Source organism: Peromyscus leucopus, chromosome 3, assembly GCF_004664715.2.
Source record: "Peromyscus leucopus breed LL Stock chromosome 3, UCI_PerLeu_2.1, whole genome shotgun sequence".
Classification (NCBI taxonomy): Eukaryota; Metazoa; Chordata; class Mammalia; order Rodentia; family Cricetidae; genus Peromyscus; species Peromyscus leucopus.
This window is the reverse complement of record NC_051065.1, coordinates 71097645-71115855: the sequence shown is the minus strand read 5'-3', so window position 1 is coordinate 71115855 and position 18211 is coordinate 71097645. Positions and strand designations below refer to the sequence as shown.

Here is an 18211-nt window from a genome sequence, read left to right as displayed (position 1 = left end):
GATCAGCTGAGAAACTGCCAAGGTGAGTTTGTTGTTCTCAATGCCAGTGGCTTGTTCTGCTTCTCTGATTTTCCAGCGTTCACCCCAACACCTGGTCTCAGGTTTGATTTTATTAATAAGACCTTCTAAGATTCCTGCTACAACTCCTTCCTCCTTACTTTACTACCCAAGTACTCTGGCCTTGCCTACCACTAAAGCACCTAAGGAAACCGTTCTGAAGTCATTGACAGTAGATACAGTGTTTAAAGCACACAGCAATTCAATAAACATGGCCATTCCACCTCCAAGAACCAACCCTATGAAGCAAACAGACAGATGAACAAGGAGTTGGCTGGAGACTTTTTTGTGTTTTGTTTTGTTCGTTTGTTTTTTGTTTTTTGAAGACAGGGTTTCTCTGTGCAGCCCTGACTGTCCTGGAACTCACTCTGTAGACCAGACTGGCTTCCAATTCAAAGATCCGCCTGCCTCTGCCTCTCGAGTGCTGAGATTAAAGGCGTGCGCCACCACAGCCCAGCTACAGAGACTTTTAAAAATTACTTAATACTAAGAATTTAGCTATGGGGCTAGAGAGATGGCTCAACAGTTAAAAGCACTTACTGCTCTTGCAAAGGACCTAGATTCAGTTACTAGTACCCACACAACAGTTCACAACCATTTATAACTCCAGTTGCAAGGGACCCAATATCCACTTCTAGCCTCCTGGGCTTCTTGCATGCATACAGTGCACATGAGCTCACACAAGTACATATGGTGGTATTGTGTTCCCCAAAATATTGTGCACCCTAATAAACTTATCTGGGGTCAGAGAACAGAACAGTCACTAGATACAGAGGCTAGAAAATTGTGGCACTCACACCTTTAATCCTAGCCTTCTGGAAGCATGGATCTCTGTGAGTTCAAGGCCACACTGGAAATAGTCAGGCATGGTGACTCACTCCTTTAATCCCAAGAAGTGAGCCTTTAATCCCAGGGAGTGATGGCAGATAGCAGAAAGGTATACACAGCATGAAGACCAGGAACTAGAAGCATTTAGCTGTTTAAGCTTTCAGGCTTACAAGCAACAGTTCAGCTGAGATTCATTCTGGATGAGGACTCACTCAGAGGCATCCAGTCTAAGGAAACCGGATCAGCTGAGGAATTGGCAAGGTGAGGTAGCTGTGGCTTGTTCTGCTTCTCTGATCTTCCAGCATTCACCCCAATAACTGGCCTCAGGTTTGATTTTATTAATAAGACCTTCTAAGATTCCTGCTACACACACATATACAAAAAAATTAAATAATAATACTTTTAAAAATAATTTAGCTACAAGAGACAAGCCAGGTGTGGTGGCTTACACCCTATACTTATCACAGTCTACTTAATTCCTATAATTCTAGTTCTTGGGAGGCTGAGGCAAGAATACCATCCCAAATGTAAGGCAAGTCTGGGCTACACAGCGAGTTCTGGATCAGAGTTCTAAGTCACCCTGACTAGAGTTAAGACCCTGATTCAAAAAAAAAAAAAAAAGTTAACACTTTGACTATAACATAGTCCTAAAGTAAGAACCTGTTCAAGTACATGAACTGATCCAATGAATATGTTTATAAATAGTATAACACATCAATTGTACCTGAGTATATAATATATGCATCACACATATGTATCACTGTGCATAGCCACATATCAATGTTAATACTGGTTAACTATTAAGCATAAATTATTTTCTTTCTTTACTACAGACTTAAATTTCCAGTTGAATTTTTAAAGTACTATCCAGGCAAAGAGAAGACATTCTACACATTTCTTTCTTTCACTTAGAGAAAAGATACAGCAGCTACAGTGTACAAGGAAAGTTGTTTTACATTAACAAACCAAAATATAAGCAACTAGAAGTGACAAAAATAAGGAAGAGACTCTCTAACAAAAGGCCCAGTGCTTTTCAGTTACTGATCTCAGGCCAGTATGTAGAGGATAAAGCACTACTAAGGAGCCCAGGGCTACAGGCATAGCCCAGGGGTTCCCCAGCACCAAAAGAGGTTCAAATGAGAAAAATATAAACAAGATTCCAACTTCCGTTACAATTCAGACATCTATAACAGACAGGAGGAACAGAAGGTAAATAGGTGACTTATTGCAATAGTAATTGAAAAATGGAGAAAAACACAAACCAAAGCAGTGGTAATTAATGGTATAGACATAAAGTAACAAAGAAGAGTGAGAACAGGTATTTGACTAAATTTAAGGAGAAAGTCATAGGATTTGGGGTTAACGGAAGTGATGGGCCATTAATGAAAAATAAAATCAAATCCACAATATAAAAACAAGTAGTATGAAGGGAAATAAAAAGATTTATCTTGAATGTTACAAACAGCTCACACATATACAAAGATTTCCCACACCAAGAAAGTCTACAAACTGGCCTAAAAGTAAACTTGACTACGTTCAAATCTCCCTCAACTGCTCTAAATTAGTATATACTCTTGTAATAAGCACTGCATAAGCACTAACCCCAAGACCACGGACCTCAGCCTGATGTGATTATGCACTTGGGAGGAGGAAGCAGGAGGCTCAGGAGTTCAAAGTAAACCAGAGCTGGAAAGTGAGTCTGAAGCTGGCTCAGGCTTCGTGAGTTACAAGAGACCTTGTCTAAAAAACACAAAAACAGAGCTAGAAAATGGCCCAGTGGCGAAGGTGGCTCACAACCTTCTTTAACTCAGTTCCACAAGATCTGACACCCTCCTTCTGGCCTCTTCAGGCAACAGGCAAGCATGTGGATCACAAACATACATACATATAGGCAAAATACTCACACAGAGGAAAGTCAATAAATATTAGGGGGAAAAAATTTTTAAAACTCGACTGAGCACTTTATTTTACATCTATAATTCCAGCCTCAGGAGGCCGAGACAGGAGGATTGCTACAAATTCATGGCTAGTATGGAGGACATAGAGAGTTCCAGGCAATCCTGAGCTCCATGAGAATCACAAACAACAAGCAGCATACAGTTCTTACTCATTTCCCCCAACAGTCTCACTTCCCTGTCGGGAATCCTTTCCTCTCCTTCATCCACACTTCCCTATACTTGCCTTTCTCTCTCCGACCTTTTTTTTTTTTTTTCCAGGAAACTCCAGTTCTCAGTCAGTATTATGACCTTAATACTGCTATCTCACACAAATTCAAAACAAACATTGGAGTCGTATAAAATGCTTCAATGACTATATCTCTGTTTTAGAATCTGAGGTGCCTTAAGGGGACACAAAAGTAAGTTTCAAAATTAGCTACTGAGGAGTATAAAAGAATGATGGATTCAATAGGGTATGGTGGCCCACACGTATTGTAATCCTAGCACTTGAAAGGCTGAGCCAGGTGGATTGTCTTTTTGAGCACCCTAAGGTATACAGAGAATTCCAGCCCACTCTGGGGTACAGAGTAAGACTTTGTCCCAAAACACCAGAAGAAATCATCCCTTTTCTTTTTTTGCAAATATGATTTTGCTGCCTTTCATCATGTGGATTTTCACTTCCAGAGACTTTGTTTGTTTGTTTGTTTTTTGAGACAGCGTTTCTCTGTGTTTCTCTGTGTAGCTTTGCTCCTTTCCTGGAACTCACTTGGTAGCCCAGGTTGGCCTTGAACTCACAGAGATCCGCCTGCCTCTGCCTCCTGAGATTTGTGCCACCACTGCCCAGCACAAAATTGAAACTTACATAGTGTTTGTTAAGACAAGACTAGTATAAGCTACATCCAAATCTGTTTAAAGAAAATATACAGATTGTAGAGAAGACTCCTCAGGTAAAGATGCCTGTCCCAAAGTCCGATGACCTGAGTTCAATCCCCAAAACCCACATGGTAGAAGGGGAAACCAACTCCTTCAAGTTGTCCTCTGACTAGACACAAACCATGACATGCCCACCCGCACGCACATCTATACACACCCCCACATACAAAACAAAGAAATGTAATTTCTAAAAAGAGACATAAAATGAAAATAATCTACATGGAAGACACACTCAGAAGTTTTTCTTACCTTGAAGATACCAACCCAGTCTTTGGGATGTGGATGGATATATGGAGTTAAGGTGTAATGGCATTCCAAGTGTGCATTGGGAAGATAACTTTTAGCCACATTTTGAAAGATGACATGGGCAAAGTTGGAAGTCTGCAATGGGACTTCTTGAAAGGATGTCATTGTGAATCTGAAAAGAGTAATTCATATAAGTTAAATACTGTCAACTAAGAATAAACTTACACTTCTAAAACCCATGTCACTTTTGGGATAGGGTACAACTCAGTGGGTCCAGTGCCTGTTCCTCATGTATCAGGCTCTAGGTTCAATCCCAGCACCACAAACACACAAGTATAGCTTTCAAGTCTAATTTTAAATACTTACATGCCTAAATGTGAGAAATATTCCTTTAAAATGTGACCAAATACAAAAATAAAAACTGAGAAACAATTAAAGCTAGCATGACTCGGGAAGCTACAAGTGAATTTAAAAGCCAAAAACAAGATCGGTCTCAAAACAAAACTCAATCCAATCCAGCTCTCCTGGAGAGCCAAGCCCTCTGCTTCTATTCTAACAGAAAGTAAAGGAACCAGTGGTGTTTTAGTATAGACACTGCCAATACAAACCTGCTGGCCTCTAGCAGTAGGGAAAGGGAAAGCAAAGGGAAGAAGCAAAGGAAGAAGGGGGAATGGGGGAAGAGAGGAAGGGGAAAAGGGAAAGGAGGAAGGGGGAAGAGAGGAAGGGGAAAAGGGAAAGGAGGAAAGGGGAAGAGAGGAAGGGGGAAGAGGGGAAAGGGGGAAGGGGGAAAAGAGGAAAGGGGGAAGAGAGGAAGGGGGAAGAGAGAAAAGGGGGAAGAGAGGAAGGGGCAAAGGGGGAAGGGGGAAGAGAGGAAGAAAGGAAGGGGAAAGGGGGTAGGGAAAGGAGGGAAAAGAAAGAGGGAGGGAAGGAGGGAGGAAGGAAGAGAGGAAGGACAATTAAGTATCAGTATTTTAGGGGCTGGAGAGATGGCTTAACAGTTAAGAGCACTGACTGCTCTTCCAGAGGACCCAGGTTCAATTTCCCAGTACTCAGACAACCACTTACAACTGTCTGTAACGCCAATTCCAGGGAACCAGCACACAGAGAGAGAATACATGCAGGAAAACACCAATGCACATAAAATAAAAATGAATTATTAAAGATAAGTATCAGTATTTTATTAAGTATTGTTGAAATAACTCTTCCATTCCATACAGAATCCCTGAACACCACATTCCCCTCATAACTGAGGCCTTCCCCCACCCTCCTCTCCCCAGGCTCTAGAGTTTGGATTATCATAAAGTAAACCTGATGCTAAACTAACATTCTGTTTGCATTCTCACCCAGTGACTGTGAGTATTGTGATACCAATGAGAAATGGACCATCATTTCTCACCCCTGGTTTCATATTAGACGCATCAAGGGTCTTTAAAATTAAACAACAATTACGATGATTCTGTGCACACACACACACATACACACACTCTCCTGCCCCAGTCTCTCTAAATATCCTTAATCCTATAGCAGCCAAATAGAATGGCAGTTATTTAACTCTGTAAGTATGTAAACTTCTCAGCTGATTGATTACTTGAAATAATCCTACTTGCCAGTGGTAGTGGCTCTCTCTGAGTTTGAGGCCAGCTACATAGAGAAACCCTGTCTCGAAATAAATAAACCAATAAATAAATAAATCCTGCTTGTTCCTCTACCGGTATTGATGTTATCCTTTCCTTCTGGGTTTAATGTATCTTCAAAACAAAAACAAAAAAAAACCTATCTTGGCTTCTAGTACTCATTTACTTTAACCATATACATACTTATTATTAAAAATAAGCAGGCACTGCCGGGCGGTGGTGGCGCACACCTTTAATCCCAGCACTTGGGAGGCAGAGGCAGGCAGATCTTTGTGAGTTCGAGGTCAGCCTGGGCTACAGAGTGAGTTCCAGGAAAGGCGCAAAGCTACACAGAGAAACCCTGTCAGGAAAAACAAAAACAAAAACAAAAACAAAAAAAAGCAGGCACTAATTGAAACCATTCATAAAAGTGACAGCACACAGACCAAGGAGGTTATATTTAGGAATATGTAACAATAATTAATGAGTAAAGAGGCCATGAGTTTGAAAGCAAGCAAGGAGGGAGATATTGAGGAGGGTTTGGAGAAAGAAAAGAGGAGGAAATGATGTCACTGTCTTATAATCTCAAAACTAAAGTAATAAATAAATAATGGGCATTAAAGATAAAAGACTCCAGGGGTAACGGTGCCTGCAAACCTGGCAACCTGAGTTCAATCCCTAGGATCCACATAGAAGCTGCAAGGAGAGAACCACCTCCTAAAAGCTGTCCTCTCCACATGTGGCCAGTGGCACCTGCACGCCACACCCACACATACAATAAAAATGTTTAAGCTTTTAAAGAATAGCGTGCATGAACTATATAGTGTTGAAAAATCTATCACAGATCCAGTAGAGGCTCACTGGATCTGTAAATGAACACTAAATGAATGATAAAGATGGATCACAAAAACTGCAAGACTCAAATGATTGTTTCCTTTGTATTTATTTTGGTTGTTTAAGACTGGGTCTTGCTATATAGTCCTGGCTTGTCTTCAAGTCTCAGCAATCCTCAGCCTCTCTTGTGCTGGAAATACAAGTGTGTGCCACCAGCCCAGCTTCAAATGGTTTTCTAATATGCTTTTGATAAAAAGAAAACCAATGAGGATTTCTCAAAGACGCAACTCACAGAGCACATCATAGACTCAATACAATCATTGATTGTATTGATAAAGTCACACAAAAAATGAAGACTGGCTATAGCACTTGCTTCTAAGTCATTACAAAAGATCCCTGTAACACGAGGGAAATGGGGTGAGGGGGGCTGACTAATCTAATTTACTTCACAGCTCAATGAAGTTCCTACTTAGAAAGCACAGCAGTAGATGCTACTCATTTGTGGAATTATTAAAAAAAAAATGTTATCAATTAGGCATAATGCTGCAGATTATCCCAACACTCTGAAAGCTGAGGCAAGATTGTTTCAAGTTTGAGACCAGTCATGGCTTCATAATGAGACTGAAAAAAAATCTAAAACCTAAGAAATAAAAAGCCATAATCCAACTAGGTATGGTGATACAAAACTGTAATCCTAGATATAAGGAGGCTGAAGCAGGAGGATAGTTCAAGGCCAGCCTGGCCTACACACAGAGACCCTATCCCAATAGAAAATAGAGGGAGAAACCAAGCAAACAGGAAAAGAGCTATGCTTGCTGCTGAGCCATGGCTTCACCACCAATAATGGCAGGCACCACTGACCGGACGAGGTCTCCCATGGCAACTTCCCATCCAAGGAGATGCACACTACGCTGGGCTGAATGCCACTTGAAAGAATTGACTAGTTTATACAAGAAGTCTACCCAGCAGCCAGAGCAGGGAGGCACACACTTTGAACCACCACCTAAACTGGACGCCACACCTCTGAACTTATGGTGTCATTAAATTCTAGTCACTCTCTCCAATTTACTTTCCACCAAGCTAGGTGGAATATCTTAAATACTTTAATTTGGGGGGCATATACCTAAGTTTATAACTCAATGCAGCATTTAAATTTCTGCAAGTATTTATAAATGTTATTTTTGTTTTAAATGACCATGTTGATATAATACTCATTTTGATAATCCCCCCTCTAAACTCGTTTTTAATAACAACAATAAAAAAAGAAGCAAAACTACCATAATACTTTACACATATTCATGATGTTCATATCAGAAAAGTAAGAATCTGTGATTAAGCCAGGCTTGGTGGCCCCCAGTTATAATCCTAGCACTTGGAAGCAGAAAAATTAGGCGTTCAAGGTCATCAATCAACCAGCTACAAAGAAATCAGAAGGCCAGCCTAGGCTATATGAGACACCTAAAAACAAAAACAAAAACAGAAACAAAACCAAGGGGACTGGAGAGACGGCTTGGTGGGTAAAGTACTTGCTTTAGCATCAGTCCCTGAGTTTGTATCCCCAGATACACACTTGCAAAGCCCAGAGAACAAAGACAAGCAGACCATAGGGACTCTCTGCCCAGCCAGTCTAGCTGAATCAGCAAACTCCAGGTTCAATGAGAGACTATCTTTAAAATAAATACGGTGGAGAACCACAGAGGAAAACACTTAACATAAACCTCAGGCTTCCACAAGAACACACAAAGATCTGGGAATGTGGGTGAGTTGGTAAAGTATTTGCCTAGCATGCATGAAGCCCTGAGTTTTTTTTCCTCAGAAGCAAAGAAGTATGAAATCAATGCTATTAAAAGCTTTGGAATATTTTACAAAAGCTATTCCATTATTATTATTTGGGTTTTTTTTTACTTTTATTAAAATACAGCTTCTAATTTTAAAAAAGTTAGCATAGATAAACTGGAATGCATAGATAGTTAGCATAGATAAACTGGAAAAAAAATTCCTACTCCCACACAGCAACTGCTTCACTCTTCCCACAGATAATACACTGAAGTGACAAGGAAGTTACTAAAAACATTGGCATTCACTGCAAATGCCACATCAGGAAAGCACACGGCCCAGCGGAGGGGCACTGTGCAAAGTCACCGCGTCACCGTGTGTTAATTAACGTCTGGGAAGTGCAGCTTCGCTAAATTCCAGAGCAAAGAGCAGGCCCGGCTTAGTTGGAAAGAACTTCACCATGCCACACTCTGCTTACTTCCTTTTCTCTAAAGCAATCTACAGAAACAAGAAAGATGGAAAGCCAAAGGTAAGTAAAAAATTCCCAGTCACTAACTGAAGAGCCTGACAAACATGTCTAGAAACCGATGCTACAGCGAACTCTTCTACCACAGTCCCAAAGTTCTAATACTAGCACAACTCCTTTTTGTGTGTCAGGCTGTAAACTCTTCTCCATGGCAGTGGTTCCCAACCAGTGGGTCACGACCCCTTTGGGTGTCAACCGACACTTTCACAGGCGTCCCCTAAGACCATCAGAAAACACAGATATTTTCAGATATTACAGATATTTATAATTTTTTTATGTTTTGTTTTTCGAGACAGGGTTTCTCTATGCAGTTTTGGTGCCTGTCCTGGATCTCACTCTGTAGACCAGGCTGGCCTCCAACTCAAGAGATCTGCCTGGCTCTGCCTCCCAAGTGCTGGGATCAAAGGGGTGCGCCGCTGCCAAATGGCTTGATATTTACAATTCTTAACAGTAACAAGATTACAGTTATGAAGTAGCAACAAAAATAATCTTATGGTTGGGGGTCACTACAACATGAGGAACTTTATTAAAGGGACACAGCACTAGGGAGGTTGAGAACTACAGCTCTATGACTCTGCACTAAAACCCAATTTTATTATTTCTGCAATTTACTAATATTGAAAGAAAAGATAAATAAGAGATAGCAGGCATTAGCTAAGCAAATGGCTAAAATTAAAAGGGAAAAATCATTTTGCTGTCATCTTTACTTCCTGCTCTGGGCTTTTACAAGCCCCAAACAGAGCAGCCTATCATGGTAGTATTTCTTCCAGTGGCTCCATATGAAGTTAAACTTGGCTTTTTAAATTTTAGATAGTTCACCTATCCTATCAATTAAGCCTCAAAAAATACTCTATGATACAATTAAAGTATTTTAAAATCATCAGTAAGCTACTAAATTAATTATAGTTGAAATGGATTGATTTCTAGTATTTGCTTTAAAAACTCCAGGAGACGAAAAACAAATGTGTTAGGGGTAAAAATAACAGCAAAAAAAAAAAAAATCAAAATCTTAATTTCACTGCTTCTATTCCTTTTGTGTATGATCAGAAATTTCAAGAATTAAGTCAATAAAATCAAACTGGCAATAAAAAGCCCTATGTCTAACTTACTTCAACAGAAAACATTGTATGAACACTTTGTACCCTTGCAAAGTGCCAGAATTAAGATAGTGGTTGACAGCCAATGTTTCAAAAAAAATCTTCACTTACAAAAATAGGCGCCTATTTCCAGCATTTGGGAAATAGAGGCAGGCAACTCTCTTTGAGTTTTAAGTCTGGTCTACATAATAAATTCCATACCAGTCAAGGCTGCATAGTGAGACCTTGTGTGTGTGTGTGTGTGTGTGTGTGTGTGTGTGTGTACATATTTGTTCTTACACATATTTGTTCCAGGGTTCAGAAACATCTGAAGGGGGACAAAAATAGCCTGGTAGTCACTAAGTTCCCTTACTCATTCTTCAGCCTTTTGCCTAGTTTATAGAATAGCATACTCTCAGAAAGATGTTATCAGCTAACCTTCTAGGAGGCAGAAACAAAGACCTTGTTAATCTGCACTCCTGGAGACACTTTGTCTCCAGTAGCTTTCAAGGCTGAGTGTCCCTGTATTCTGCCCAGTTGCCACCCGGTGTAGTCTTCTCCCTTGAGAAAGGCGCTATGTGCTGTAGTTCAGGCTGGCTTCAAGCTCAGGACACTCCCCCCACTAAGCCTCCCAAGTGCTAGAACCCCAGGGGATAAAACATCAGGCCTGATTTAACTTTTTATAAGTTCTTTTCTAAAATACTATGCTCTTGGCCCACAAATATTAGGGGGCAGGAAATTTGTAATTTCCTAAGGCTTATTTAAAACAATGTAAGCTTTAGAGCCACGAGTGCATAAAACCCAAACATAAAGCCCAAATTTTATATATACTAACAGCCATTCCAAAAGAAAACAATCCAGCTGGGTGGTGGTGGTGGTGGTGGTGGTGGCAGTGGCGGTGGCGGTGGCCTAGGCACACACCTTTAATCCCAGCACTCCCAGGAGACAGAGTCAGGCGGATCTCTGTAAGTCTGAGGCCAGCCTGCGCTACCAAGTGAGTTCCAGGAAAGGCGTAAAGCTACACAGAGAAACCCTGTCTCGAAAAACCAAAAAAAGAAAAGAAAACAATCCAATAAACTTTACAGGTGAACCTGGGCTTGGTGGCAAACACTCAGAAGGCAGGCAGAGGCAGGCAGATCTCTGAGTTCAAGGCCAGGCTGGTCTACATGAAGAGTTTCAAGACAGGACTACACAGTGAGACCCTGGTAATAAGTAAGTAAAAATGAACTTTACAGTAAGGTAATTCCTCCAAAGAAATAAAAATATAGATAGGATAAAGCATAAAAACTTAGCATCCTAGGGGCTGGAGAGATGGCTCAGTAATTAAGAGCACTTGTTCTTGTAGAGGACCCAGGTTGGGTTCCCAGTACCTACGTGGTGGTTCACAACCATCCATCACTATAGTTCCGGGGGATCTGACACCCTCTTCTGACTCGTGGCCACCAAGTATACATATAGTGCACAGTATAAATGCAGGCAAAACACTCATACACATAAAGTAAGTCTACCAATAGACTTATTGCAACCAATAATGCAAAGATGTTATTTTTGTCCCAGAAAACGTATTCACTGGTTAAATTTCACATACATGGCTGTGATCCTAAGAGCAAAGGTTCTTGTACATGCGGCTAATGTAGTAATGTGAAAACAAGTAATACAACAAATATTTAACCAAAAAAAGAGGTTGAGGGGGAGGTGGTTAACAAGTTATTTCCATCATAGCCAAATATATTCTTGCAGAGATTTAACTTAAGTTCAGAGTAGTGCTGTTTGCCTGTAACCCTAATATTCAGGAGGGACACAGAGATCAAATTTACCATTTGTAACTGAAAGGAGGTGTGGCCTCAGCCTCTTCTCCACACAGGGAGAGCACCTTACAAAGCTCATAAGCCCACAATCTGCTCACTTTAACCAATGTTATCCAAATAATCTTTTTCAAATGTCCTAGGATTGTACGCTAAAATTTTAATTACCATTTGTTCGTGTACTAATCAAGAAATTTTACCACTGGCAGGAAGCAGCGAAGAAAACTTTCCCATCTAAATTTCTAACATCCTAACTTGCAACTGTAAAGCCGGAAATCTCTCAGAGCCAAATGCCACAACGTTTTCCAACAAAGCTTTGAGGAACAAACTGTACCTCATATTTCTCAACAGAGAAATACCAGCGTCCACGCCAGCGAAGTTCTAATAGCAGTTTTTCCGGCGATGAGCACTAGCAGGAACTTGTCTCACACCTGCGGACCTGTCCAAACCCCGGTGAGCTTGGGCAGGGGGTGGGGCTGGGCAGGGGGAGACCTGAAAGCCAGTCAGTCCAGACCCCCAGAGAGCGAAGTTATCCTGCCCAAGATTTCTTAGAGCCGTCTCCAGGCAGGCACCAGGGGGAGGGTTGCTTTCCCAACAGTGAGATTTAGCTAATCTCTTAGCCCACGGGAAGCCAGCGATCAGGCCAAAACACGTAAACACATAATAAGGCGGCGCAAGGAGTCCCCGCCTCTTCCTCCAGAAGCCACTCAAAACAAAACAGTCCGACTCGTCACCGGCCGGGTCTTCCCCAGCCCGCCGCGGCCTAGAGCCCCGCTACTCCCGGGGCTCTCCACCAGCCGCCTGCCCGGTAGACCCCCTGACCCGCCGCGGCCTAGCTCGCCCGCTTCCGCCGCGCTTCCCACGCCACCGCCAACCCGAGCCCACGCACACGTCACAATCGCGGCCCCGGAGAAACTTGTCCTTGGGAAGGAGAGCGTCGTCACCCCGGAGACGGTTCCCAACACTCGCCAGGCCCAGGTTCCAGGGCCGACACGGAGCGCGAGCGCCGACTCCCCCGGCAGGCACGCGGCCCGCCCGTAAGCCTTACCTGTCAAGGCCTCTGCCCGGCGCGCTCCGCCGCGCTCCGGAGCTCAGCGGCCGCCACCACCGCCTCCCAGCCCAGACCGGTTACACCGACTGGTAGCAGAAAGCCGGCGTCGCGTCACTTCCGCCCTAGGAACGCTCGCTTCCGCCGCCGCCTCTGCGCATGCTCTGCGGCGACACGCCCCTCTCGCCAGCTGTGTAGGGCTCGACAGCTGTGGTTTTGCTGACAGCTTGTCCTCTGGGACTTTTCGCTCACTGCTGTAGTTACCACAGAACACAGTCCTTTTAAGACAAGTTAATTGACTTGCCAGCAAGGTGGGAAGGATCGCTCAGAGGCGACCTGGCTCCTAAATATCAGTTTGTGCCAATACATCTGTTTAAATATTTAGGGAACCCCCAGTACGGTTGGAGCGACCACGGACTGAACCGTCAAATTCCTGTGTTGCCATAAATCTGGTGACATTTACAGTATCACCAGAGAAGGAAGAGTAACAAATCAAACATTAAAACAATAAGATATAAAATCTGTTTCATGTTCTTTCATTTTCCACATAATTCAAGTCCACTCAATATTTGCTGATTCTTTTTTTTTTCTGTTTTTCGAGACAGGGTTTCTCTGTGTAGCTTTGCACCTTTCCTGGCTCTCACTCTGTAGACCAGGCTGGCCTCGAACTCACAGAGATCCGCCTGCCTCTGCCTCCTGAGTGCTGGGATTAAAGGCGTGCACCACCACCTCCCGGTTCATTTGTTTCTTATGTATTGAAATCTTCGAAGTTAGGATTTTTACAGGGGTCTCTCCATTCTGGTCCTCCAAAGAGAAAGAATCTGTTGAAACATAGGCAGTCGAAGCAAAAGTTCTTCAGCAAAATATTCCAAGGGGGGGGGGTGTAACAGTACATTGGGTTCAACATTGTGGGTTTTGAAGAAGTGTTATGAATGAGGTGGGTAGACCGGCGGTGGTGGCGCACGCCTTTAATCCCAGCACTCGGGAGGCAGGAGGATCTCTGTGAGTTCGAGGCCAGTGTGGGCTACCAAGTGAGTCCCAGGAAAGGCACAAAGCTACACAGAGAAACCCTGTCTCGAAAAACCAAAAAAAAAAAAAAAAAAAGTATTATGAATGAGGTAGGTAGTGTATTCATGAGGTAAGATAATTAATATTCCAACACAGGAATATGATAGATTTGAATAAAATACACTTTCTTCCATGAAGTTCCAATTCAAACTGTACGTTTAACAGAGAAAGGTAAACTATATAAGTCAAAAGTAATTTTAGAAATTTAAACTTACATTATTTTCGCTTCCACATCCTGATTAACAAAGTCCTCTATTTCTTCCTATGTTCTTCTAGCAAAACCCACAAGGGGAAATGGGTTGCAAAACCACAATGCTAATAATAATATAATGAAACTAAGGTCTTTTGAGGTTTCAGACCCTTCATTTTTGTGCAGCTATTGGGGGGGAAATGCCCTGGAGCCATATATATATATATATTATACTATATATATATTATATATTTATATATATTTAAAAAAAGCAACCCATTTGCAGCCTCGAAGACATTTAACCACAAAGGGGCATTCTGTTGGTCAGGAAACATAGCTACCAAAATACAGGGGCAGGGTTTTGTTTGTATTACTTCATATGAAACCCCTTTTTGAGATTACTCAAGGTCCCATGATTGATCTCATGGCTGCCTGTGAATTAAGACATTCTACTGACCCAGGATGAATACATTCTGATATTTCTTTTCTTTTTCTTTTTTTCTTTTTTTTTTTTTCTCGAGACAGGGTTTCTCTGTGTTGCTTTGCGCCTTTCCTGGAACTCACTTGGTAGCCCAGGCTGGCCTCGAACTCACAGAGATCCGCCTGCCTCTGCCTCCCGAGTGTTGGGATTAAAGGCATGCACCACCACCTCCCACCACGGCGACATTCTGATATTTGTAAACTTATACTTTATTAGGAAAACTGGGATCAGAGATTTACAATATCAAATCAAATTGTACAAAAAGGAACAGAGCTTGGGTTGTCTTTCAGAACCCCCTTCTCCCAATTCCACTGTCCATATCTGAACACCCCGAGTCAATAGTCTGATGCTGTATATTGCACTTGATCCTAGAATTTCAAGGGAAATTTGTTGCATTAGTCTTAGCCTACTCATTTTACAATGGAAAAACATTATGTAATAAACTTCTGCTAAAATGCCTTCCCAGGAGTGCTGTGGGATGGTCTGTATGCCAAATTGCTCTGATTGGTCAATAAATAAAACACTGATTGGCCAGTGGCCAGGCAGGAAGTAGGTGGGACAAGGAGAGAGGAGAATTCTGGGAAGTGGAAGGCTGAGGCAGAGAGACACTGCAGCCACCACCATGACCAGCAGCATGTAAAGACACTGGTAAGCCACCAGCCACGTGGCAAGGTATAGATTTATGGAAATGGATTAATTTAAGCTATAAGAACAGTTAGCAAGAAGCCTGCCACGGCCATACAGTTTGTAAGCAATATAAGTCTCTGTGTTTACTTGGTTGGGTCTGAGCGGCTGTGGGACTGGCGGGTGACAGATTTGTCCTGACTGTGGGCAAGGCAGGAAAACTCTAGCTACACAGGAGGGAGATGTAAGCAATGCCTACCCCTCCTTACAAGGTCCCCAAAGCAAATGGACAAACAGAGGCATGAGTTCACCCAAGTTCACTCTGGGGAACCAATGAGTTTATTGAACTTATAACAGAGCACAGGTGGGTTTGCGGTGCTCCTCCCCCAAAAGGCTGAACCCGAAAGTCCGCTCAGCTGGGATAATGGCTTCCCCTAGTAGCACAGATAGAGCACCTCCCTTCCCCTACTCTTCCTCATCCTAAAGACTCTAGACCAGCAGTTCTCAACCTGTGGGTTGTGACCCCCTTGGGGGTCGCATATCAGATATCCTGCATATCAAATATTTACATTCCAGTTCATAAAAGTAGCAAAATTACAGTTATGGAGTAGCAATGAAAATAATGGTATGTTTGGGGGTCACCACAACATGAGGAGCTGTATAAAAGGGTCGCAGCATTAGGAAGGTTGAGAACCACTGTTCCTAGCTCCTTGTGCAATGAAGGCAGAGCTGCATACAGCAGGTGGTAGGAGGCGGCAGGATACTCAGGTGAGGGTCTTCCATCCCCTCCATGAGAGGATGTAGTCAACAAATCCAGCTGGGATAATCCTTTTGCAAAGGGGCACAGCTAAACTCCCCAAGATGGCAGTTCCTTGGCTTAGAAGACAGTCATGAACAAAATCAACATAAGAAACCAATAGCATTAGAGCCTGCCACCCAGTACCAGTGGCTAGATAACTGGTCAGATATTAGCAGGCTTAAAGTTATTAAAGATGGGCTCCTCCCTCATAATTAGCAGTCTGTAAAGCCAAATCAAAATTGCAGACCTTTGATTACTGTTTAAAAGACTGGGAAGCGGGGCTGGGGGCTCAGGGAGTAGAGTGATTGTCTAGAATATCCTGCACAAACAGGGCACGGGGATGCATGCCTGGAATCCCAGCACTCTGGACAGAGGAGGCAGAGGGATCAGAATTTTAAGGTCACCCTCAGCTACACAGTGAGTTCAAGGCTAGCCTGGCCTGCATGTGACCTGAGCCGTAAGTCACGGTGAGCAGGGACGTGATATCCTGAACTGTGTAAAGATCATAAGACCCTTGTCTAGTCCAGGCTTTCTGCTAAAGAACAAAAGGACCATTGTCCCCCTCCCTTCAAAGTTAATCCAAATCGCTCTGACAGTCACCTGGACAGAGTACCTTGTAGGAAAGCTCGGCAGGTAAAAGCACGTACCACTCTTGCAGAAGCCCAGAGTTCTGTTCCTAGCACCCACATCTGGCAGCTCATGGCTGCCTGTGACTGCTTGAATCCTGTGAAGCTTGGTCTTGGAAACCTGACTAGGGTGACTGGACAATGGAGAAATGACAGACACTGAAGAAACCATAGACACACACAGAAAAGCTGGCCTGGGGGATGCCCTGCTGGCTCTGACAGAGGGTGCCTACAACGCAACCTGGAAACTCAAGGATTTTATTATACAGAACAAGGAGAAAGCCTTAGCTCATCTGTGTGGGAAGACTCTCTAGGGGAGTTGTCTCAGCCTGAGATTCTCAGCAACTCACTTTTGAAAAAGTTTTTATTTATTGATTTCTTGAGTTTCATTTATTTTTATTTTATGTATATGGGGCATTTCTGAGCCTGGTTTCCAGGGAGGCCACAGGAGGACATTGGATCTCTGGAACCTGGAGTCAGAGACAGTTGTGACCCACCATGTAGGTGCTAGGAATCCAATCCAGTCCTAATTCACTTTTTTGAGGGGGGGATGAGATTGTTGAAGGGGCTAAAAAATGGAAAGAGAAGAAATTCGTAATTGATTGCCATTCCAATGATCACTGTAGCACCTCTCCGTTCTAAATCCACCTTTTTGCACTCAGGTACTTAAAAATGACACTCTCTTACCAGCTGGCAGTGTTAAAATGTCTGGAACAGGTGGAAAGTGCTGGAGAGGCTCCAGGGGGAAGTATTCTACTTCCTGGTTCCTGTGCACTCTCTAAACAGACTCCTGCAGCATACGTGGCTTTTCCAATGTCCACATCTTAACACCCACTCAGCTTTCCCAATGTCCTGGGCCAACAAGTCAGAAACGTCGGGTGCTGATGCATTCAACCCCTGCCCCCAACCCTGCAACTGCCTCCTACCATCCCAACCTGCAAACTCCATACATTCTCCTCTGAAGAGTTTTGGGATGGAAGGTCCCCAGGGAGATGCTCCTCCTTGAACAACTTGCCAAGACCCTAGCAGCAGAGTTCTAGGAAGTTCTCCATGACAGACTTCTGAAAAGTGCTTGAGTTCTCTGAGAACTCTCTTATTTATTCCGTAGCCCCCTGCAGTGCCCTGAGAAGTGTAGCACTCAGGCCTGGGAGCTTCTCGTTTGGGGGCATCTCTGCCCTGCAGATTGTCATTGGTTCCTTTTATTTTCCCTGGTTACTTCCTTCGAATTCCCTTTATTCCTGAGCCTGTTACAGTTAAATTTTCAATTAAACTTTCCCCTATTCAAGTCACCCCTTGTCCTCTCGGCCGCTAGGCCTCTGACTGATACAACACTCTCTTTGGCTTCCACTAGCTAGCTCGGGGAGTCAGTTTAGTTCTGACCAGCCAGAGTGACTGCCCTGCAATCCTTCACTGTACTGCAACTTAGTACTGTTATTTGATGTTAATTATGATGCATAGGTGTAAGAATTTCATTGACAATATAGTTTAAATTGTAAAATTCAGTGAATGATGATTTATTACCATTTAACATTGGGTTTAATAGATGAGGAGACACCATATTTATAAACATGTCCTGTTGCCACAAGGACAAAGGAAATATGAAATAAGTTACTCAGTACTCTATGCTGACCATGTTTAGAACATGACTTTTTTTTTAAGTTTTTTAGCATATGTCAAGTTCCAAGACAATCTGTGAGTTGATGGAATTTCCTTTCTAAAAACTGATTAATTTGGTAATTTTTGT

General features: G+C 42.8%; 1 protein-coding gene across 5 annotated transcripts in view; it reads right to left on the bottom strand.

Annotated features, from left to right (window-relative positions):
- Positions 1-12800, bottom strand: part of Tax1bp1 (Tax1 binding protein 1) — a 64727-nt gene extending 51927 nt beyond the window's left edge. Inside the window, exons 1-2 of one of the 5 annotated variants that reach the window (XM_028864136.2) lie at positions 12680-12800; positions 4005-4173 (exon numbers count right to left, since the gene is read on the bottom strand). In XM_028864136.2, the coding sequence (XP_028719969.1) occupies positions 4005-4166 (162 nt within the window). In that variant the 5' untranslated portion in view covers positions 4167-4173; positions 12680-12800. Of the gene's footprint in view, positions 1-4004; positions 4174-11965; positions 12231-12679 lie in introns of those variants that run through there. The other 4 variants (XM_037203760.1, XM_037203761.1, XM_037203758.1 and 1 more) reach the window with 4 other exon arrangements.
- Between the last annotated feature and the right edge of the window lie 5411 nt (positions 12801-18211).